This window comes from Moschus berezovskii, chromosome 4 (assembly GCF_049115385.1).
Source record: "Moschus berezovskii isolate FMDL1 chromosome 4, NW_MosBer_1.0, whole genome shotgun sequence".
Classification (NCBI taxonomy): domain Eukaryota; kingdom Metazoa; phylum Chordata; class Mammalia; order Artiodactyla; family Moschidae; genus Moschus; species Moschus berezovskii.
In genome coordinates, this window is record NC_142463.1 from 108706696 (window position 1) to 108731989 (window position 25294).

General features: G+C 38.5%; 1 protein-coding gene across 1 annotated transcript in view; it reads right to left on the reverse strand.

Annotated features, from left to right (window-relative positions):
* The window catches only part of NUP210L (nucleoporin 210 like), a 106410-nt gene that overhangs the window by 36024 nt on the left and 45092 nt on the right, over nt 1-25294 (reverse strand). Inside the window, exons 11-17 of the mRNA XM_055403997.2 lie at nt 22184-22321; nt 21337-21492; nt 18647-18845; nt 16596-16741; nt 12920-13141; nt 11796-11969; nt 3869-4061 (exon numbers count right to left, since the gene is read on the reverse strand). Coding sequence (XP_055259972.2) covers nt 3869-4061; nt 11796-11969; nt 12920-13141; nt 16596-16741; nt 18647-18845; nt 21337-21492; nt 22184-22321 — 1228 coding nt within the window. The remainder of the gene's footprint in view (nt 1-3868; nt 4062-11795; nt 11970-12919; nt 13142-16595; nt 16742-18646; nt 18846-21336; nt 21493-22183; nt 22322-25294) is intronic.

A 25294-nucleotide genomic window follows, 5' to 3' on the forward strand; every position in this document is an offset into this window, starting at 1 on the left:
GAAGGGGATGATAGAGGATGAGATGGCTGGATGGCATCACCGACTTGATGGACATGAGTTTGAGTGAACTCCGAGAGTTGGTGATGGACAGGGAGCCCATGCAATTCATGGGCTCGCGAAGAGTCGGACATGACTGAGCGACTGAACTGAACTGATAATCTGACCTTGGTTTACTCATTTATTCTTTTCAATTTAACATGAATTCGCCATTTTACTGAGGTCAATTCTTATTATATTCTCAACACATGATGATCATGAATAAATTTGCAGAACATTTTCTCATGATCTTACATTCATTCATTCAAAACAAAGATTTATTAAGGGTCTACTATATGTTAGGTACTATGGCAGTAATTAGGATACAGAGATGAAGACAACGCTGTTCTTACCTTCAGAGAAACCCACAGCTTAGTTAGGTGGCTGAGAGGTAAACCAACCAATGCAATACAATATACAAGTATGTACAAAGCACATAATGCAGAATATATAAGAGCACAAAGAAGGAACATTTTCCTTAGACTGGGAATACAGAAGAACAGAAAATTCCTAGATTACTAGAGGAAGAGTTAACTAAGCAAAGATGCAAGAATTTTAAAAATAAATTTAAAAAAAAAAGAGAGAGAAAATACAACTTATGCAAAGGAAAGAGGAATGACAAGGCTTGTCATGGTTAAGGATCTAAAGTCACTGAGTTTGAGAAAAATGTAGAAACATGTGGGTGGTAATAAGAGGTGAAGCCAAAGAAGCAGGTATGGGTTGGTATGTTAAGCTGCATGAACTTATCCAGAAAGACACTGTGACAACACTGGTAACAGTACAGTCAATAATTAAGAGTATACTATAGGCTATGATATCCGAGAACTCGCGGCTTCATCTATTTATTGTTATGATCTCAGGGCCTAAAATTCAGCCTAGAATATAATAAGAACTCAGTAACTGTTTAATGAATGAGTAAACTTACTAAACAGGGATCATATGTCAGTCTCCCATAACTGCAATGATGATAATGTATATACCAGACTTGTATATATCAGAGAATGTATATATCAGACTTCCCTTATGGTACACTGGTTTAGAATCCACCTTCCAATGCAGAACACGTGGGTTCAATCCCTAGTCAGAAAACTAAGATCCCACTTGCTGTGGGGTAACTAAGCCCAGGAGCCACAATACTGAGCCTGCCACTCTAGAGTCCATGCTCCACAAGAGAAGCTCCTCTCATGCCGGAACTAGAGAAAGCCCAGCCGCCACAACTAAGACCCAGTGCAGCCAAAAAAATACAAATAAATAAAAAATTAAAAGATAAAAATAAAAAAGTATATAAAGTATTTAATATAGTATCTGGCATGTCATAAGAGCTCAATAAATTAGTAGACTTAAACTATTTTAAAAAGAATTTTAAGACAGAGTTTTGTATTTATACTTTAGAAGGATCATTCTGGACAGTAGTATGCTGGATGGATTAGATGGTAGGAGAGACACACTGAGATCAGTTAGGAGGCTACTATGGTGATGTAGGATAGAGGTTATGAGGATATTAGTGATGAAGTTAGAGAGGAAGCGATATTAGAAAACAGGATGGTATTTGGTGATTCATCATTAGAGAGTATAACAAGCATCTCTTTCTTCCCTACCACTTTTTACATTAACTGTATCATATTATTGGTATTTTAATGTTATAATATCATATACATATTAGTACTATGTTATAGTCTGTAGTTAAGCCCTTAAATTGGTCCTGAGTATAAACTACTTGGTGGAGGGAGCTTCTTCCCTGGTGGCTCAGAGGGCAAAGGGTCTGCCTGCAATGCGGGAAACCCTGGTTCTATCCTTGGGCCTGGAAGATCCCCTGGAGAAGGAAATGGCAACCCACTCCAGTACTCTTGCCTAGAAAATCCCATGGACAGAGAAGCCTGGTAGGCTACAGTCCATGTAGCGAAGAGCCGGACATGACTGAACGATTTCACTTTCACTTATAAACTCCCTGAGGGTAAGGAAAAGGTTAAATCTTATTTCTCTAATGTTTCTTTTTATTTTTTATTTTTGGCTGTGCTGGGTCTTTGTTGCTGTGAGCAGGCTTTCTCTAGTTGTGGCGAGTGGGGTCTACTCTTCGTTGTGATGCATGTTGTGGAACACGGGGTCTAGGCGTGGATCCAGTAGTCACGTCACACGGGCTTGGTTGTCCTGTGGAATGTTGGATTTTCCAGGGTCAGGGATCAAACTTGTGTCCCCTGTATTGGCAGGTGGATTCTTAACTACTGCCAGGGAAGTTCCTCTCTGGTGTTTCTTACTCAATTGAATGGTTACCTAAAAGAGAAAAGAATTTGAAAAAGAACAGATACATGTACATGTATAACTGAATCACTTTGTTGTACACCTGAAAACTAACACAACATTGTTAATCAACTATGCTCCAATACAAAATTCAAAGTTAAAAAAATGAATGGTGGGCTTCCTTGGTGGTCCAGTGGTTAAGAACACGCCCTGCAATGCCAGGGACATCAGTTTGATCCCTGGTCCAGGAAGATCCCATATGCTGTGGAGCAACAAAGCCCATGTACCACAACTACTGAGCCAGCATTCTAGAGCCCATGGGCTGCAACTACTGAGTCTATGCACTGCAACTACTGAAGCCTGTGTGCCTAGAGCCTGTTCTTTGCAACCAAGAAAAAGCCACTGCAATGAGAAGCCCACACACTTCAATGAAGAATAGCCACTGCTGGCTGCAACTAGAGAAAGCCTGTGTGTAGCAACGAAGACCCACCATAGCCAAAAAATAAAATAAATCTTTTTAAAAAAATGGTTATCAAATGTTCACACCAGAAACATAAAATTACCCTTTGAACCATTTTCTTCTTCACTTTTGGGATTAATCTGTGGTAGATTGTTATATTGGGCTTCCCTGGTGGCTCAGTGGTAAAGAATCCACCTCCAATGCAGGAGAAGTGGGTTTGATCCCTGGGTCGGGAAGATTCCCTAGAGGAAGGCATGGCAACGCACTCTAGTATTCTTGCCAGGAGAATCCCATGGACAGGGGTGTCTTGTGGGCTACAGTCCATGGGGTACAGAGTCAGACCTGACTGAAGCAACTGAGCATGCACTCAGATTGTTCTATTAATGGCTTGCAGTGGTATCCATGCTCTTGAGTAGTCCTGGCCCACTAAGACTCTGGTTTTGGCCAGGTGACTTGCTTTGGAGAACTGAATCTCAGCAAATGTGATACCAGCAGAGGCTTGATGAGTGACTGCCCATGAGGGCTTTTTGCCCTCTTAGAATTTCATCTTGTGCCTCTTGCTCTCTCTCTAAGTAAGTCTCATTCGACTTATCTAGTTCATTCTTTCTATTTCTTCTTTCTGCCTTACCAGAGTAAATGTTACTTTCTCAGGGCAGCCTTCTTTGATCTAAACTAGGTTAGGTTCTTCTGTTATAAATGCACCCTACATTTTCACTTCAGAATATCTAACACAATTGTAATGTTTAAGGTCTGGTTTTCCCAACTGGACTGTAAGTCTATGAGGGCAGAGGCTGTGAGTGTCTCATTTACCATTAAACCTCCAAGCAGAGGGCCTTACATGTAGAAGTCACTCAATAATCACTGGCTAACAACTGAATAATATTTCCAAAGTTTTAGGCAAATAATAGGCAACCAGTCCATTTAAAAATTAATTTAGTTTTGTGTTCTTATGAGGAATGTTGAACTCCAGACCCTGACTTTGCAAACAAGGGAATTTACCTTTATGTTTTCTAAAAAATACAAAGATTGAAGATGAAAAGTGACATAGGATAAATAAACTCTCATGCACAAGGAAATACTTAGTGCACAACCATTTAGTAGGTATATAAAAAGATTCATAAATGTTGACAATACCATGTAGCCGGGTCTGCCCACTGCCATCATCCTTTGCTACCATCTCCACTGAATTACAGTTTTCAAAATGAGCTAGTGTTTCATTTAAGGATTTCCATTCTAGCATTAGTGAACTGAAATTATCAAACTTTCTCCTGTGTTGATCAAACACTGCCAGTTCTAGGACTGTATCTCTCAGGCTTGATACAGGAATCTATATGAAAATAAAAAGTGAGAAAAGAAAAAAACAATAGCTCAAGAGGTGGCAAGATATTCCTGAAGCTAGGGATCATGTTTTCTCCCAATATTTTTTGACAGTTTTCAAAGGTACAGATATGTTAAAAGAACGGTATAATGAATACCTACATATACTTCATCCCAATTCACCATTTGTTTTCTCTATCTCTCCCTCTGCTTTTACACTCCCTGTGAGTGTATTTGTGTGGTTGTGTGTCTTTATATATGTATTTTTGCCAAATGATGTAGGTAGGTATCATGGCACTTTACCCTTAACTACCTCAGCATGAATTTCTTAAGAATGAGTAGCAAAAACTGTTATGTATTATGTATTATAATACATAACAATATTAACCTTAATTCAATGTTATATGTTATACAGTCAATATTTCAATTTCCCCAAATGCCCCCCAAATGTCTTTTATACCTGTTTAAAATTTTTTATCTAAATTTGATTTTGATATTCATATGCTCTTGGACAGGATGACCAGGGTGACTCAACATCATAAAAACTTCAGTTGTTCTGAGTTTATATATGAATTTAACATAATTCCAACACAAATTTAAGGGAATCTATACCCACATAAACATAGATTTAAGGGAATTTATGTCTATAAAGCTAACAAAGAGGACAAAGAATAACACATTACAGAACTACTGCAGGAAAGTCACTAAACAAACAACCACTGCAAACAACAATGAAAACCAGTACCACAAAACCTAGTTAGTGGAAGAATCTGATTTCAGAGTTGCTATATCATGTTATTTTAAATGTCAAGTTTTCAATTAAAAATTATTACAAATGCAAAGAAACAAAAAAAGTAGGATCCATACATAGGAAAAAAGAAAAAAGCAGTCAATAGAAACTGTCCTTGAGGATGCCCAGACATTGCACTTACTACCACTTAAAAGCCTTTAATCAAATGTTCTGTTCAAAGAACTAAAGAAGTCCATGTTTAAATAACTAAAGGAAAGCATAAATATGATGTACCATCATATATAAAATATTAGTAAAGAGATAGAAATTATAAAACAGAACCAAAAAGGAATTCTAAATTGAAAATTATAATAATTGAAACGAAAATTTTACTAGATGAACTCAAAAGCAGATAAGAATAGGCAGAAGAAAATATCAGAAAACTTGAAGATCAGTTCAGTTCAGTTGCTCAGTCGTGTCCGGCTCTTTGCAGCCCCCGTGGACTGCAGCACAACAGGCCTCCCTGTCCATCACCAACTCCCAGAGTTCACTCAAACTCATGTCCATTGAGTCGGTGATGCCATCCAGCCATCTCATCCTCTGTCGTCCCCTTCTCCTCCTGCCTTCAATCTTTCCCAGCATCAGGGTTTTTTTCCAATGAGTCAGTTCTTCGCATCAGGTGGCCAAAATATTCGAGTTTCAGCTTCAACATCAGTCCTTCCAATGAATATTCAGGACTGATTTCCTTTAGGATGGACTGGTTGGATCTCCTTGCAATCCAAGGGACTCTCAAGAGTCTTTTCCAACACCACATTTCAAAACCATCAGTTCTTCAGCTCTGAGCTTTCACTGTAGTCCAACTCTCACATCCATATATGACTACTGGAAAAACCACAGTTTTGACTAGGTGGACCTTTGTTGGTAAAGTAATGTCTCTGCTTTTTAATATGCTGTCTAGCTTGGCCATAACTTCTCTTCCAAGGAGCAAGCGTCTTTTAATTTCATGGCTGCAGTCACCATCTGCAGTGATTTTGGAGCCCCCCCAAAATAAAATCTCTCACTGCTTCCACTGTTTCTCCATCTATTTGCCATGAAGTGATGGGAACAGATGCCATGATCTTAGTTTTCTGAATGTTGAGTTTTAAGCCAACTTTTTCACTCTCCTCTTTCACTTTCATCAAGAGGCTCTTTAGTTCTTCTTTGCTTTCTGCCATAAGGGTGGTGTCACCTGCATATCTGAAAGTTTGAAAAGTTTAGTTGCTCAGTCATGTCCGACTCTTTGCGACCCCATGGACTGTAGCCTACTAGGCTCCTCTGTCCATGGGATTTTCCAGGCAAGAGTACTGGAGTAGGTTGACATTTCCTTCTCCAGAGGATTTTCCCGACCCAGGAATTGAACCCAGGTCTCGCACACTGTAGGCAGATGTTTTACCATCTGAGCCACCAGGGAAATCCTCTGCATATCTGAGGTTACTGATATTTTTCCCAGCAATCTTGATTCCAGTTTGTGTTTCATCCAGTCCAGTGTTTCTCACGATGTACTCTTCATATAAGTTAAATAAACAGGATGACAATATACAGCCTTGATGTACTCCCTTCCCTATTTGGAACCAGTCTGTTGTTCCACGTCCAGTTCTAACTGTTGCTTGATTGCAGCCATGAAATTAAAAGACGCTTACTCCTTGGAAGGAAAGTTATGACCAACCTTGATAATATATTAAAAAGCAGAGACATTACTTTGCCAACAAAGGTCCGTCTAGTCAAGGCTATGGTTTTTCCAGTGGTCATGTATGGATGTGAGAGTTGGACTGTGAAGAAAGCTGATAGCCGAAGAATTGATGCTTTTGAACTGTGGTGTTGGAGAAGACTCTTGAGAGTCCCTTGGACTGCAAGGAGATCCAGCCTGTCCATTCTAAGGGAGATCGATCCTGGGTGTTCATTGGAAGGACTGATGCTAAAGCTGAAACTGCAATACTTTGGCCACCTCATGCGATGAGTTGACTCACTGGAAAAGACTCTGATGCTGGGAAAGGTTGGGGGCGGGAGGAGAAGGGGACGACAGAGAATGAGATGGCTGGATGGCATCACCGACTCTGTGGACATGAGTTTGAGCGAACTCCGGGAGTTGGTGATGGACAGGGAGGCCTGGCGTGCTGTGATTCATGGGGTCGCGGAGAGTCAGACACGACTGAGCGACTGAACTGAACTGAACTGAACTGACCTGCATACAGATTTCTCAAGAGGCAGGTCAGGTGGTCTAGTATTCCCATCTCTTGAAGAATTTTCCAGTTTGTTGTGGTCACACAGTCAAAGGCTTTGGCATAGTCAATAAAGCAGAAGTAGATGTTTTTCTGGAACTCTCCTGCTTTTTCAATGATCCAACAGATGGTGGCAATTTATCTCTGGTTCCTCTGCCTTTTCTAAATCCAGGTTGAACATCTGGAAGTTCATGGTTCACGTACTGTTGAAGCCTGGCTTGGAGAATTTTGAGCATTACTTTACTAGCGTGTGAGATGAGTGCAATTGTGTGGTAGTTTGAACATTCTCTGGCATTGCCTTTCTTTGGGATTGGAATGAAAACTGACATTTTCCAGTCCTGTGGCCACTGCTGAGGTTTCCAAATTTGCTGGCATATTGAGTGCAGCACTTTCACAGCATCATCTTTTAGGATTTGAAACAGCTCAACTGGAATTCCATCACCTCCACTAGCTTTGTTCATAGTGATGCTTCCTAAAGCCCACTTGACTTCACATTCCAGGATGTTTTGCCCTAGGCTGATGATCACACCATCATGATTATCTGGGTTATGAAGATCTTTTTTGTATATTTTTCTGTGTATTCTTGCCACCTCTTCTTAATATCTTCAGCTTCTGTCAGGTCTATGCCATTTCTGTCCTTTATTGTGCCCATCTTTGCAGGAAATGTTCCCTTGGTATCTCTAATTTTCTTGAAGAGATCTCTAGTCTTTCCCATTCTGATGTTTTCCTCTATTTCTCTGCACTGATCGTTAAGGAAGGCTTTCTTATCTCTCCCTGATATTCTTTGGAACTCTGCATTCAAATGGGTATATCTTTCCTTTTCTCCTTTGCCTTTCACTTCTCTTCTATTCACAGCTATTTGTAAGGCCTCCTCAGACAACCATTTTGCCTTTTTGCATTTCTTTTTCTTGGGGATGGTCTTGATCCCTGTCTCCTGTAAAATGTCATGGACCTCCATCCGTAGTTCTTCAGGCACTCTATCAGATCTAATCCCTTCAATCTGTTTGTCACTTCCACTGTATAATCATAAGGGAGTTGATTTAGGTCATACCTGAATGGTCTAATGGTTTTCCCTACTTTCTTCAATTTAAGTCTGAATTTGGCAATAAGGAGTTCATGATCTGAGCCACAGTCAGCTCCTGGTCTTGTTTTTGCTGACTGTATAGAGCCTCTCCATCTTTGGCTGCATATAATCAATCTGATTTAGATATTGACCATCTGGTGATGTCCATGTGTAGAGTGTTCTCTTGTGTTGTTGGAAGAGGGTGTTTGCTATGACCAGTGGGTTCTCTTGGCAAAACACTATTAGCCTTTGCCCTGCTGCATTCTGTACTCCAAGGCCAAATTTGCCTATTACTCCAGGTAGCTCTTGACTTCCTACTTTTGCATTCCATTCCCCTACAATGAAAAGGACATCTTTTTTGAACTAGGCTGATGAACGGAAAGAAAAAAGAATGAAGAAAATGGAAGCATCAGAGACCCATGGAAAACCATCAAGAGTGTCAATATATGCAAAATGGAAGTCCTAGAAGAAGAGAGAGGGGGAAAAAAGGTAGGAGGAATATTTGAAGAAATAATGGCTAAGGACTTCCCAAATTTGATGTAAAACAACTACTCTAAACACCCAAGAATCTCAAAGAACCCTGAGTAGGATAAATCAAAGAGATTTGCATTTAGACATGTCATAATCAGACCATCCAAGGTCAAAGAGAAAGACAGAATTATTAAACAGAGGAAGGAATTTATCATTTATAAGGGATCCTCCATGAGATTAACAGCTAACTTCTCATCAGAAATCATAGAAACCAGGATGAGAGAATAAGACTGCCAATCAAGAATTCTATATTGAGGACAATAATCCCTTCAAAATCAAGGAGAAATTAAGACATTCTTGCATGTGTGCTCATGTTTTAGTCGTGTCCAACTCTTTGTGACCCCAGGGACTGGGGCCTGCTAGGCTCCTCTTTGAACGGGGTTCTCCAGGGAAGCATACTGGAGTGGCTTGCCATTTTCTTCTCCAGGGGATCTTTCCGACCCCTTGATCAAACCCACATCTCCTGCAATGCAGGTGGATTCTTTTTAAAAAAAAAAAATTATTTATTTATTTATTTTGACTGTTCTGGGTCTTTGTTGATGTGCAGGCTTTTCTCTAGTTGTGGCAAGTGGGGATACTCTCTAGTTGTGGTGCCGGGGCTTCTCATTGCAGTGGTTTCTCTTGTTGCCGAGCATGAGACCCACCTTCAGTTGTTGTGGCTACTAAGCTCTAGAGCACAGGATCAATAGTGGTGGAGCACTGGCTTAGCTGCTCCATGGCATGTGGGATCTTCCCAGATCAGGGATCAAACCTGTGTTTCCTGCATTGGTAGGCTGTTTCTTTACCATTGGGCCACCAGGGAAATCCAAAATCTAACAGAAATAGGGGGAATTTGTTGCTAGTAGACCTGCCCTACAAGAAATACTAAAATGAGTCCTTCTGGATAAAATGAAAGGTCATTAGACAGTAACTTGAATCCCCGTGAAGAAATAAGAGTTTAGTAACAATAACTACATAGGTAAATATATAGAACAGTATAAATATACTTTTGCTTGTAATTATTTTTCTATCTTATTTAAAATATAAATGCATAAAGCAATAAGTATGACTCATGAGCATACATGTATAAAGATATATCACAATAACAGCTTAAAGAAGGGGAAAGGAAATAGGGCTTTATAGAAATAAGAGGTTTCAACCATTATTGAAATTAAGTTGGTATTATTCCAAAATAGTTTGTTAAAAGTTAACATGTCAATTTTAATCCCTAGGGCAATAACTAACAAAATAACTTAAAATAATATAGTAAAAGAAAGGACAAGAGGATTAAAATGATACACTATAAAATATCTACTTAACACAAAAAAGGAAGAAATGGAAGAATAGAAAAACAAAAAAAGCATAAGATAAATGGTAAAATGGTAGCTATAAATCCAACCTTATTGGTAATTATGCTAATTGATGCACACTGATCAGAATTCCCTGCATTGGGATCTTGGAGTCCTAGCTACTGGACCACCAGGGAAGTCCAAGTGCTTTTTTAAAATGTGAATAATTTATGAATTTCAAATAATAGTATTTAATGTTGAATTTAGTTCTGAAAAAAAAAAATGAGTTCCTAACCTGCAACATCTCATATGTTCTTTTACAATGAAAAGGCAGTGTAGCAAAAAAAAGTTAATAATGTGCTTTGGAGTCAGACATAAGATGCTACTTTCTAGCTTTATGACCTTGGGAAAATTACTCAACTTTTAGGATCCTTAGTTTCTTCATCTGTAAAATGGGAATAATTAATGGATTGTTCTGTTCTGCAAAATCTCAGAAATGACTTATTTTCTCCTATGCTTGAAATCATAGTTAACCTCATTTAGTGTATAGTTTGGGCTTCCCTGGTGACTCAGACAGTAGAGAACCTGCCCACAACGCGGGAGACCTGGGTTCAGTCCCTGAGTTGGAATGATCCCCTGGAGAAGGAAATGGCAACTCACTCTAGTAATCTTGCCTGGAGAATTCCATGGACAGAGATGCCTGGTAGGCTACAGTCCATGGGGTTACAGAGTCAGATATTACTGGGGGACTAACACTCACTTTCACTTTCTGATGTTCTAGTTTCTAGGTTACATAACTCATTTATTCCTCAATCCCTGTTGCCTAACTTCTAGTTACGTTATTGGTTATCACTATTTTTCATATCAGTTTGGAGTAGAGGTGAATTCTATATGTTACTGATAATGCTAATAAAAGGTTTAGTTGGAGAAGACTCTTGAGAGTCCCTTGTACTGCAAGGAGATCCAACCAGTCCATTCTAAAGGAGATCAATCCTGGGTGTTCATTGGAAGGATTGATGCTAAAGCTGAAACTGCAATACTTTGGCCACCTCATGCGACGAGTTGACTCACTGGAAAAGACTCTGATGCTGGGAAAGGTTGGGGGCGGGAGGAGAAGGGGACAACAGAGAATGAGATGGCTGGATGGCATCACCGACTCTGTGGACATGAGTTTGAGTGAACTCCGGGAGTTGGTGATGGACAGGGAGGCCTGGCGTGCTGTGATTCATGGGGTCGCGGAGAGTTGGACACGACTGAGCGACTGAACTGAACTGAACTGAGGGAAGGATACTCGGAGAAGGCAATGGCAAGCCACTCCAGTACTCTTGCCTAGAAAATCCCAGGGACGGGGGAGCCTGGTGGGCTGCCCTCTATGGGATCGCACAGAGTTGGACACAACTGAAGTGACTTAGCAGCAGCAGGGAAGGATACTAACAAAACAATTTGGTAGTTATTTAAAGTTCTCAATTGTCTGTTGTCATAAGGTGGTGCTAGTGGTAAAGAACTTGACTGCCATTACAGGAGACATAAGAGATGCGGGTTCCATCCCTGGGTTGGGAAGATCCCCTGGAGGAGGGCATGGCAACCCACCCCAGTATTCTTGCCTGGAGAATCCCATGGACAGAAGTGCCTGGCGGGCTACAGTCCATAGGATCACAAAGAGTCAGACAAGACTGAGGTGACTTAGTTTGCACGCATGCACCTAAGTACAATAAGCAAAGTCACTAAGTGTCACCAAGTATAGCCAACTATAACCACTTCTCAGACACTATCAGAGATTGGATAACAAATAAAAGAGTTTCCTTAAATTCAGTAAGACAAAAGCTGTATTTCTGACCATTTATCTCAAAGCATGGAAGACAAAGGGAAAGTTAGTTGAAAGCACCATGCTTACCAGTTGTTTGTTGTGCTGTGGCAGAGGACATGGTTGGGCACCAGCTGGCACGTTATATACTGGAGTTATAGACATGCTGGCAGGGTGGGCACATATGAAGCGTACCTGCACAACCTCTACAGCTGGACTAGGGTTCAGGACACCTGGATGATTTCCAATTTGAAATGTCAGGATCTTTAAGAAAACACAAGGGCAAGAGGTAGGTAGACACTTGATGTCATAGAAACAAAGGGAACATTAAAAAAAAATCTGACTAATTACTTCAGTCTTTTCCTTCACCAAACCCTTGTTCAGTTCAGTTCAGTTGTTACCAGTTGGTAAAAACTAATTTGTGTTTCAACTCATTTCTGATGTAAATACTAATGAATAACAGGAGGTAAAAACAAAAAGTTAGAGAGCTTCAAAAGGGGGTAACTTGGCTTGAAATCACTAGTAGCTAGTCATACTATACAGTGGAGTTCACTAGAGATATTAAAATGAACCTCATTTGAATATAACACAGTTCTTATTAAGTTAAAATCATATATGGATTCCTTGAGGATTGGTTAGCTGGGCTATGCTTCATAGTCATACATTACATTCTCAATCATGGTCAATCTGAAAACCTTTGTTATTGGCCTTGGTAGAATTAAGGTGGAGCTATGGTTAAAGCCATCATTACCTCTAAAAATAATCAAAACTAATTCAACCGATAAAGGGAAATATATTAATTACTCATATCAGCAAAGATCCAACTGGTCCTTCAAAATTGATAAACATAGATGACACTTAAAATTTCCCTTCCTCACATTCCTTGGAGATGAAAAACTATATATCCTCTAGTCTATACAACAAGGAATTGAATTATAGTCATAAAATAATTGAAATAAACCCCCTGCTACAAAAAGATCTTGAACTATTTGGTTAGTGAACTGTTAGAATTCTCAAATGAGCAAACCAAAACCTTTGGGTACAGTTAAAGGATAGTAAGGTTTAAAAAAACAGATCTCTTAGTCAACAATTGGAATTTTTTCCTGTCTGATCCATAAACTAAAGCCATTAGCATCTGTAAAGGGATGGCTAGAAGGACGAGAGACTGAGCATATTGTTGCTGAAAGAAACGTTAGAAAAGATCATTTTCCTACTTGTTCCCCTAGATCCAGGCACAGGACCCGATAGATGTACTGATTCTGTTTTCTTTTAGCTGGTAGTCGGACTTGTGTTATTCTAATTTTCTCTGTCTTCTCCATGCTCAGCTCCAGAAAGAATCGTGAGGGCTCCAGGATCCATGGCTGAGGGCCCCCTTCAAATATCATTTCCTTTACAGAGTGCCATGTCACCAATGCCACTTCCACAGGGTTTAGAGCCTGATGACATTTAAAGAAATTAATCCCTAACTGGTTAGAGAATTCAATAGTTTTCTAAAGTGAAAAACTGGTTATAATGTAAAAGACAGTAGACTTAATTCCCAAATTAGGAGACATGTGTGTCATGCCTTTTATTTGGAATGGTTCTCAATCTCTGTTCTAATTTGGATCCCACCTATCATTTGACCAAATTCATGTGTCACCCTATCCATTAATTTGTCTAATGATTCCAGACCACAACTACTTTTGTATCCTCTAAGCTCTTATAGTAGTTATCACTACCATTCATCTGTATACTTGTTTATTCCCTTATGCTATTTAAATGTGTCAAATCTTCATAAATATACATCTGATAATTCTTCTTAACTCTCTAGTTAACATAAACTTCTTAAGAGAAAAGATTCTTATACCCCAAATTTTTAAAAGAACCTCTCTTCCTCAGTGGAATTTAGTATGATGTTGTACACATAAAAGGCATTTGAATAAATAACTGCACAAACATTTTTTCTTTTTCTTCTCTTTTTAAAAACTTGAAGTATAGTTGGCATATAACATTATACTTGTTTCAGGTGTGCAACATAATGATTTGATATTTGTATACACCATAAAATAATCACAATGTCTAGGTAGCATCTGTCATATTGCATTAGAATTTTATTTTTTATTTTTGGCTGCAGTGCGCAGGCTTCTCATTGCAGTGACTTCTCTTGCTGCGGAGCATGGGCTCTAGGTGCACAGGCTTCAGTAGCTGCAGCATGTGGGCTCAGTAGCTGCAGCACACAGGCTTAATTGCCCAGCAGCATATGGGATCTTCCCAGACTAGGGATTGAACTCATGTTCCCTACATTGGCAGGTGCATTCTCAACCCACTGGACCACCAGAGAAGTCCCTGTATAAGAATTTTAAGTGGATATTTTACTAAAGTATCAAAGAATTCCCACCATAAAAATCTGAATACAATACATCTATACAGTTCGTCTGTTTCTCAAAGAACTCTCACCTAAGAGGTAGTCAAGACAGGTATTATTCACTCCAGGATACAGAGGAGTTGTATTCTACTTACAGATGAGGAAACTGGTTTTAGGGGAATGGAGTATTCTCAAAGTGTAGGTTAGTTTTATATGGCACACAGTTTCTATAACAGTGACTAAGCTGCAAAATGAAATATATAGTTGAAGCAATCATTTCAAAAATGTAAGCAAAGCATGTTTTAGTATTTCTTCTCTGAACTAGTCAATCATATATATATGATTCATATATACTGAATATTCACATATTCATATATACTGAATATTATTAACATTAAAATTCCTCTAATGGCAGTATTCTCTTGAAAATGTAAACATGATTCAATTCAATAAGTATTCATTGATGGCCTACTGGTGATATAGTAATATCAACAGAAAGCCAAAATAAGGCCCTGTCTCACAGTGAAGCTAATAGTCTGGAAAAGACAGATCTGAAGTAGGTAAGAGTATAATGAGTGTTACAAACAGGCACAGCAGAGAGTGCCAAACAAACCTCAAATACAAGAAATTAAACTAGTCAGAGGTTTCACAGAAAGTTTCCCTGAGAAAGCAAAACTGGAGTTATTCCTTGTTCCTAGATGTATATAGTCTAAAACTAATCAGATCAACTGAATTGGACTGATACATAAGGACAAACTGAGAACTGTATCATGTTCTAAAACATAATATTGATAACAAAAGTAAAACATATATATTTTTTCAGCAGCTAAAAAAAATGATATATGACCAAAGCACTAGGTAGAAAAAGAAAATCATCTTACTTCCTTTAAGAAGAGTTTTCATTTAGGGGAGATCTGATTTGTGAGACATTCAGTAAATATAAAATTAGGGTACGGATAATGATAAAACTAAGACAAAACGTTATGAAATGACAATGAGCTGCAGTCTAGCACTCTCACTTAATTAGGCAAGAAGGATAATTCAACCACTAAGAGGATGAAAGAAGTATGCTCAGACTGTATGTTTAATACAGACTGGGGAACTCCTTGGTGGTCCAGTAGTTAAGAATCCACCTGCCAGTGCAGAGGACATGGGTTCAGTCCCAGGAAGGTCCCACGTGCTATGCGGCAACGAAGGCCATGTGCCACAGCTACTGAGCTCATGTGCAGCAACCACTGAATCCCTAGGGCCTAGAGCCTGTGCTCTGCAACAAGAGAAGCCACCACAATGAAAAGCCTGCGTACTGCAACAAACAGTAGCCCTGAGAAAGCTTATATGCAACAACAAAGACCCAGTACAGCCAAAAATAAATAAATAGGCTGTACAATGTACAAAGAGGCCAACTCAAAAATGCAAATTTTAATGAACAAGTTACCTTTTTCAAATGACAACTTATCTTGCTTCTTTCACCAATGTTAACATTTCCTCTATGAATGCCTCCTCATTGCAAGAGGCATTGAGTCAGGTTTGTCAGTATGTATCAGCAAGAACTTGTAGACATCAATTTTAGTTCCTGAAGGATTCAAATATGTAGAAAGCATGCCAGGCTCTATCTACTTTTATTTTGAACTGCCTCCTGTCATAACCTCCCAATCGTAATGGCCAGTCTTTGAGGTCCAAAATAATGACTGTTGTGCTGAGAATTCATAAGTATAAACGGTAAAAAGATAATTGATTTCTCTCCCTGGTATGGAAGGCTTTCTTTCAGAGTTCTTCAAAAGAGAGTATATTAATCACTTGTTCACTTGCTAAGTTGTGTCCCAACTCTGCGACCTTATGGACTGCAGCACACCAGGCTTCCCTGTTTTTCACCAGCTCCTGGAACTTACTCAAACTCATGTCCATCGAGTCAGTGATGCCATTCAACCATATAATCCTCTGTCATCCCCTTCTCCTCCTGCCTTCAATCTTTCCCAGAATTAGGGTCTTTTCCAGTGAGTCAGTTCTTCACATCAGGCAGCCAAAGTATTGGAGTTTCAGCTTTAGTATCAGTCCTTTCATTGAATATTCAGGACTGATTTTCTTTAGGATTGACTGGTTTGATCTCCTTGCAGCCCAAAGGACTCTGAAGAGTCTTCTCCCACATCAAAGTTCAAAAAATAGAGTATACTAATATTCTATATCTTATGCAGGGTAGTGTTACAAAGATACATACATATGTGAAAATTCAAATAGTACCTTAAGATTACTATACTTTACTATAATTGTTTTATACCTCAGTAAAAAAAGAGGAAAGAAAGGGGAATATCTAAAATTTGCTAATACAACTTATATATATTTCTGTGGCAGAAACATAAGAGCATAACCTTTGTGATACTGAAATTTGATGAGGGTGCTGTAGATCTAGAAACAAGAGAGTGTTAAGTAAGGAAGAACACAAATATCACTGATCTTTAATAGAGATCACAGATAGCTAGGAAGTCCCCAAGTGGACATAGTAGGGTCCATGAAAAGATATGCCAATTCCTTAGAATGAACTATCTCACCTTTAGGGGTTCATAAGCAGCAAATGTGGCACTGCTTTCCAAGTACTCTTCATAATCAGTCACACTAATGGTTACCAAAGTATGGCCAAGAGATTTGGCTGCTATATGTGTACTAGAACAGTGTGTTGGTCCTGGTCTTTGAATACCTGCAAATCAAAAAATGACTTCAGTAGGGTAATAAGCAATCAATCTTCAAGGAAATCAGTCTATAGAAATATAAGAGTTTTAATATATCAAAAAATTCTTAATCTCATATACTATTATACACCAATTATTTATATTAAGTTGATATACAAAAATATGTTCTTTCTATTAACAGATATATATCATGTAAAACACAATTCTATGTAAGGTAAGGATATAAATATAAACAAGAATCCTGACTTCAAGGCACATATAGTTTAAAAGGGGAGTGAACATTTAAGTAAATTAAACTATTAGTAGAAAATGATAAGCATTACAAAAGTTTAGAAAACAGAATAATTATTTTTAGCTGGAAAGATCAAGAAAAGTTTATATATGTGCATGCACGCTCAGTCTCTCAGTCATGTCTGACTCTTTGCAACCCTGGCTTCTCTTTCCATAGGATTCTCCAGGCAAGAATACTGGAGTGGGTTGTTATTTCCTCCTCCAGAGGATCTTCCCAACCCAGGGACTGAACTCATGTCTCCTGTGTCTCCTGCATTGGCAGGTGGATTCTTTACCACTGAGCCACCTGGGAAGCCCCCTTAGATATGTAGAAGAGGGTACCTTAAGCTGACAAATAAATGAACAAAGATAGAAATAAAAATGAGATACAAATGCATATATGAAAGAAATACACGGAAAATTTTAACTGTAATTAGTTTAGCCAGAGCTTTATATGAGGCCAAAGCTTCATATAAAGTTCCAAATGAAGTTCCAAAAAGTAGGCTGGGTTATATTGTAGAGGGCCTAAAAGGATTTTGGCTGTTGTCCAGTGGCAATGAAAAGCTTCTTAAAATTTTTGAGCAGGAAAATTAATATTTAAATTGAGTTTCATGAAGATCTATCTTGTAGCCATGATTATCAAAGGCAAGAAGAATTAGGAGGATATTGTTACAGTCTCAGTGAGAGATAATGAAGGCCTAAAAATGGGGAGCCTAAGAACTGAGGTGAGCTGAGAGATATTATACAGCATAATTAGCAAGGGTAAAAGAGAAGTCCAAGTTGATATCAACATTATGGATGTATAGGGCTTCCCTCGTACCCTTGTAGCTCAGTTGGTAAAGAATCTGCCTGCAATGCAGGAGACCTGGCTTCAATTTCTGGGTCAAGAAGATCCCCTGGAGAAGGAAATGGCAACCCACTCCAGTATTCTTACCTGGAGAATCCCATGGACAGAGAAGCCTGGCAGTCTATGGGGTCACAAGAGTCAGACACGATGTATTGTGAGAATTAAATGAGTTAATATGTGAAAAGTATTCATAATAGAGCCTGGCAAATAGTAAATGCCAAATAAATGTTAGATGCTACTACTGTCATTATTACTGAAAAAACGATGGTGATCAGGATCAAGTATGAAGTTCTATAACAATAAATGATACTGATCTTTATGAATAGATTATTCATATTCTTTTCTTATTAAAAAGATATTTCTTTTTTTAGAATAAATTTAATATATATATATATATTAAAAGGCACTAAATTCCTCTTAGGAAGAGGTATAGTACATAATTAAAGAAAGAAAGAAGAAAAGAGCTTGAAGCTGGAAAGAGAAGGCCTTGATATGACTAAAAACTGATATTGTCTGGCCACAATGAACTCTGGACATTTTATTCTATTTCTGTACCTTTGTTTCTAACATCACATTATAATACCTAAGGCAGTTGACAGAATAAATAAAAGTATTATAAAGAAAAGTAATATGTGAATTTAACTTTTAAATTTTTTGGCTGCACTGAGTCCTAATCACTAGACCACTATGGAATCCCCAATATGTGAATTTAGACTATAATTCGTAGCTTCTGAATTGTTGATTGGTCCTTTAATTCAAAGACAAAGAAAGGAAAAAATAAAAAGCCTACTCTTACCTTCTTTGAGAAGAGTAAAGACTCCTTGCTTATCCATGTTCAAATCCAAGGATAAATGAGAGCAGTCTGTGAATGTGATGGCCTCTTTGGTTTCCTTATTTACATGATACATTGCAATGGGGATTTCTATAATCTGGCCAATCTCGACATCAGCATGAAATGGTAACAGTTCCATCTTGTTCAGTCTCAGAACATGTATCTGGAGGGAAAAAAATTAATCTTTCAAGAAAGTTACATTAGGAAAATCTTAGACAAAAGCATTCCTTAAATATTTAAATATATATATACATAACATATATATATATACACATATGTTTTGCATATAAAAACAGGAATGATGTACCATTTATATGCATATGTGGGTGTTTGTGTGTGTGTGTTAGGTGCTAAACCTGTCACTCACTTCATTCCTTAATCAATCAACTTCTCTAAGGCATGTAATACCTCTCAGTGGGAGTCTGGCAAAATATGAGCACTGCACAATTTGACTTTTGTAAACTAAGAATGGTCTTTTAAAGGGTTGTAAAATAAAAAGCAACAATGACAAACGACTATGAGATAGAGACTGTATGTGGCCTATAAATACTAACACATTTACTATCTGATCTTTTTTGTATAAAAAGTTTGCTGACCTCTGATATAGAACACTCTTTCTTGATATCTTAAAAAAATCTTTTTTTTTCTTTTTTTGCTATAGATTGAAGATCTCCCTCTAAATTCATATGTAGAAACTCTAACCCCCAAAGTGATGGTATTAGGAGATGGGGCCTTTGGGAGGTAGTTAGGTCCTGAGAGTGGAGTTCCCACAAATGGAATTAATGCCCTTAAACAAGGAGCCCCTGGGGCTCCCTAGTCTCTTCTGCCATATGCGGTTAAGGCAAAAAATACAGTCTCATATGAAGCAGAATGCTTTTCCTCACCAGACACTGAATCTATTGGTGCCTTGATTCTGGACTTTCCAGCCTCAAACCATTGAAAAATCAATTTCTGTTGTTTATAAGCCACCCAATCTATGGTATTTTGTTATAGCAGCCTGAATGGACTTTTTAAAGGTGAGTGAACATATAAATAAATTAAACTATTAGTAGAAAATGATAAGCATTACAAGAGTTTAGAAAACAGAATAATGTTGTTTTCTACAATTATTTTTAGAAATAAATATTTCTAAAATATTTGTTTTCTCTTCTGAAAAAGAATAGAGTCTTTTCGGTCACTGTTTATATGCATCGTTAGTTGCAGCATGTGGAATCCTTAGATGCAACTTAAAGGATCTAGTTCCCTGAACAGGGATAGAACCTGGCCCCTTGCTTTGAGAGCATGGAGTCTTAGCCACTGAACCATCAGAGAAGTCCTTGGTTTCCCACTGTTGACAGCAGAGGTCAGCAGTGCTCTCTAAAGGGCCAGAGAGCAAATATTTTTGGCTTTGGGGATCACACGGTCTTATAAACTATCCAAATCTGTACTTGTTGCCTGAAAGCGGCTATCAGTTCAGTTCAGTTCAGTCGCTCAGTCGTGTCCGACTCTTCGCGACCCCATGAATCACAGCACGCCAGGCCTCCCTGTCCATCACCAACTCCCGGAGTACACTCAAACTCACGTCCATCGAGTTGGTTATGCCATCCATCCAACTCACTAGAGAACACATAATGAATGACTGTGTTCTGATAAAACTTTATTTACTAGAAAGGCAGCAAGTTGAGTCTGACCCTTAGGCCTTAGTTTGGCGCCATCCTTCAAAGTCTTATTCAAGTTCCCACCTCTTCATGATAGCCTCGACTAGTCGTATCCACAGGATTTACTTCTATTAACTAATAGCACTTTTGCTCTATAATTTAAGTAGCTTTAAATCATATACTGCTTTAAAATACCTCAAATATCACTTCCTAAAAATGTTATTTAACTTTTCACATTAATATATCTTCCTATCTAGACTTCAGATTCTTTAAAGTAGGGATGACATGTTATTTCTTTGAATGTCCTATAATACCTAGTATGGTGTTAAGTACCTCCTTAGTATTTAATAAATATTCACTGAATGATAACACACATGCTAAGTAGTCCTGCAGGGAAAGATAACATAATGTCTATTAAAAGTGGGAGAAGACATACTTAACATAGTAAAAAGTAGTTCAATCTCATAGAAACTAGACAACAAAAAAATGAGACTAGAAATAAAGTATCTATAAAGTTCATATACATGATAATACATGATAATAATAACAAAATACAGTAACAAAATAGATAACATTAAGTAGTGAATATATTCCCAGCACAGGTGTAAACACCATCTCATTTAATTCTGACAATAACCCCTTGAGGCAGATACTGTAATTATCCCCATTTTAAAGATGAAGAAACAACTACAGACATTAAATAAAGTAGGACTCAACCCAGGTCCAGGAATATTTAAGAAATATGTACTATAAGACTGAATTTGAGCATTATTTTATTTATTTGTTTTTGGCTGCACCACTGCAGCATGCAAGATCTTAGTTCCTTAACCAGAGATCAAACCTGTGTCGCCTGCAGTGGGAGTTCAAAGTCTTAACCACTGGACAACCAAGGAAATCCTGAGGACCATTTTAAACTACTCAACTTGAAAAAGAAAAAATTTTTAATGTGTTACTATAATTAAATTTAGACAACAATGTCTCAGAGGAGATATGAAGATTGTTTGGAAAGTTGCTTACCTTAATTTCCCCATATCGAAAGGGACTTTGTACATCTCGGGCCAAAACAGTGCTGTTTCCCCTCACCTGACCTGCTGTCACCACTCCTTTAGTGGTTACCATGGCCACTGTTTCATTAGAAGAGGTCCAGGTAAAGTTGCCACTGCCACCCTCTACCTGTGAAAAAAATACAGCCTTATATTTAATTAGTATAAGGGGGAAAATGGAATTTAAGTGAAGATGTAAAATCTGGTGAAATAAAGTTTAGGAAATAATAAAACTACACAATAATTTATTTCTGGAACATTAAGAAAACTGTGATGCCATACAAAAGTTGCTAAATGGGAGAGGGAAATACTAAACAGAGATTATGTGAGCAACAGAAATACTAAAGGGAGATTATGTAATGGCAGTATCACAAAATGTAAAAAAGAAAGAGCACAAGAGAGCCTGATAAAACTATGAAATTCACAAGGAAAGGATATATGGGAGAGAGACAGAAAGCACACCAAGTCTTGTTAGGATGACAGTATTCAAGAGTATTCATGATTTGCTTGTCACCCAAAACTAAGTTATAGACTAGGATTAGGGGGAAATAAAATTTAACATTAACTAAATTTGGGATTGAGGGCAGGAGGAGAAGGGGACAACAGAGGATGAGATGGTTGGATGGCATCACTGACTCGATGGACATGAGTCTGGGTGGACTCCGGGAGTTGGTGATGGACAGGGAGGCCTGGCATGCTGCAATTCATGGGGTTGCAAAGAGTCAGACATGACTGAGCGACTGAACTGAAATGAAATTTCAATTAATTAAGCTATCAGAGAAACTGACTTATTTGTGAATTCTCATTCTAGTATATCATACCTGTACTTTATAACGATACAACATTCCCATGGGATGATGAGGAAACGCCAGAAAGTTAGGTGTAAGCTTGATAGGAAAATAAATCTTCACTTCTTGCTGATGTTTAATTGGAAATTTTATAGGCTGAATATTTTTATTCTATAAAAACAGAAAAAAAGGAGCAAAATAAGATTTTATAAGGACTGTTATTACGGTCCACATTCACATCTAAAGCTTCAGCAAAATAGTATGTTAATAGACTACTCAACCAATTTCTATCAGTAAAATAAATAAATGTTCTTGTTCATTAGAGAAGCACAGCTACTATAGTTCAATAATAATGAAAGAAATTTTGATAGACCTAAAATAAGTATTACAGTCATGGAAAGTAGTTAAAATTTCTTGAAAGAAGAGTTATATTAACATAGAGAGGGAAGTCATAGCTTCAAAGATCCTTGGCCATCCATCATTTAAATATATAAATTGTAAAGGCAAATGAATATTATAAGCTATTCAGAAGAAAATAAAGAGAACAGTCATAGATGCTGAGGTAAGACATTTCCTCCTGCTTAAAAACAAGAGCAGGGTTTGGGGGGTATTCATACAGGTAAAATAGAGTCCTCACACTCAACTATATTGGCATTTTTCTCTTTGAAGGCAAATTATTTTTCAAAGGGGCTCTGAAGTATTTATAAACTATATCATATTTGCAGTAATGGCTCTGATTTTCTTTCTTTCTTAATTTTAATTATTTTTGGCTGCACTGGGTCTTTGTTGCTGCATGCGGGCTTTCTCTATTTGGGGTGAGCAGGGCCTACTATCTGGTTGTGGTACATGGGCTTCTTTCATGGCTTCTCTTGTTGTGGAGCATAGGCTCTAGGTGTAGGCTTCAGTAATTTCAGCACAGGGGCCCAGTAGTTGTGGTATGTCAGCTCAAGAGCATAGGTTAAATAGTTGTGGCACATGGGCTTAGCTGGCCCATGGCACGTGGGATCTTCCCAGACCAGGGATCAAACCCTAGTCCCCTCCATTTGCAGGCAGATTCTTAACCACTGGACCACCAGGGAACCCCAATGGCTCTGATTTTCTCTTCATTTCCTTAAGGTGTCTAGCTTGATCATAAACTGAAAATCAGTCTTTCCATTTAAAAGAGCATCATTCCATTTTAGGCTACTGAGACTGATTTTGGACTTTTGACCTTCACAAGTATAAGATATTATTTAATAATAATAATAGTTCAATAATAAATTGTGTTGTCTTGAGCTGAAAAGAGAGAAAGATTGAGACTATCACTCTGATGGTATTTAGGTGATCACTGAGGGAAACAAGAAAATATCAGTACAAAAAGGGTTGGTCCAAGGAAGACATTTTATAACATATAGGGAAAAGAACATGGTATTTAAAAAGGTACTATGCTCTTTTAAGAGTGACATGCTCATAACCCTGTATACGAGACAGCAAAAGAGACACAGATGTATAGAACAGTCTTTGGGACTCTGTGGGAGAGGGTGAGGGTGGGATGGTTTGGAAGAATGGTATTGAAACATGTATATTATCATATGTGAAACGAATCGCCAGTTCAGGGTCGATGCATGTTACAGGATGCTCGGGGCTGGTATGTGGGGATGACCCAGAGGGAGGCTAAGGGGAGAAGGGAGGTGGGAGGGGGGTTCGGGAGGGGGAACTCATGTACACCTGGGGTGGATTCATGTCAATGTATGGCAAAACCAACCAATATAATATTGTAAAATAATTAGCCTCCAATAAAAAATTAAAAATTAAAAAAAAAAGAGTGACGTGCTCTTCAAAAATACTGACCGCAGCAAAGAGAAGTTTTCAACAGTGTCTGCTTTGGCACATAAGAAAATACAGATAGGAAATAAGAGATAAAAGCAGAGATAAGACAATAAACTCGGATAAAGAGGGACACAGCTAAGTACAGGGTGTAATTCAAAGAGAGCTAGACAAAATAAGAAAAAAGGTAATAAAATGTTTAAATGTCATAGAATTTTTAAAAATATTTATTTGGTGGCATCAGGTCTTAGTTACACATGCAGGATTTTGTTGCGTCACGCAGTATGCTCTGTTGTGGTGTGCAGGCTCAGTAGAAGGGAGCAGTGTGTGGGCTCAGTTGCCTTGGGGCATATATGATTTTAATTCCCTGATCAGGGATGGAACTTGTGTCCCCTACACTGCAAGTCAAATTCTTAAACCACTTAGACCACTGAGGAAGTCCCTTGTCTGACCATTTTGTCTGATACAGACAGCAGTAGGTTGGCACTGGAGGGGATGCAGTTTAGGAATAACATCCAGGAAATCCTTCCCTTGATTTCCCAACATACAGGTTGCGGCACCAAATATGATCTCAGGTGGCCTTGGTCTGCAGTGGCTTGAAGCAAGGCTTCTGTACCTGGGAGACTGAGGTAAGGTCTCGGTGGTGAGAGCATCATAGCCTAACCACTAGACCAGTGTCAGTGACAAGGCCCTGACTCTTTGGTTTTGCAGAAAAGAATTCCAGCAAAGATGGAAAGTAGTGAAATAAGACAAGTAAAAAGTTTCATTTCAGTTCAGTTCAGTCGCTCAGTCGTGTCCAACTCTCCGCGACCCCATGAATCACAGCACGCCAGGCCTCCCTGTCCATCACCAACTCCCGGAGTTCACTCAAACTCATGTCCATCGAGTCGGTGATGCCATCCAGCCATCTCATTCTCTGTCGTCCCCGTCTCCTCCCACCCCCAATCCCTCCCAGCATCAGACTCTTTTCCAGTGAGTCAACTCGTTGCATGAGGTGGCCAAAGTATTGTAGTTTCAGCTTTAGCATCAGTCCTTCCAATGAACACCCAGGATTGATCTCCTTTAGAATGGACTGGTTGGATCTCCTTGCAGTACAAGGGACTCTCAAGAGTCTTCTCCAGCACCACAGTTCGAAAGCATCAATTCTTTGGCGATCAGCTTTCTTCACAGTCCAACTCTCACATCCATACATGACCACGGGAAAAACCATTGCCTTGACTAGACGGACCTTGGTTGGCAAAGTAATGTCTCTACTTTTCAATATACTATCAAGGTTGGTCATAACTTTCCTTCCAAGGAGTAAGCGTCTTTTAATTTCCTGGCTGCAGTCAGCATCTG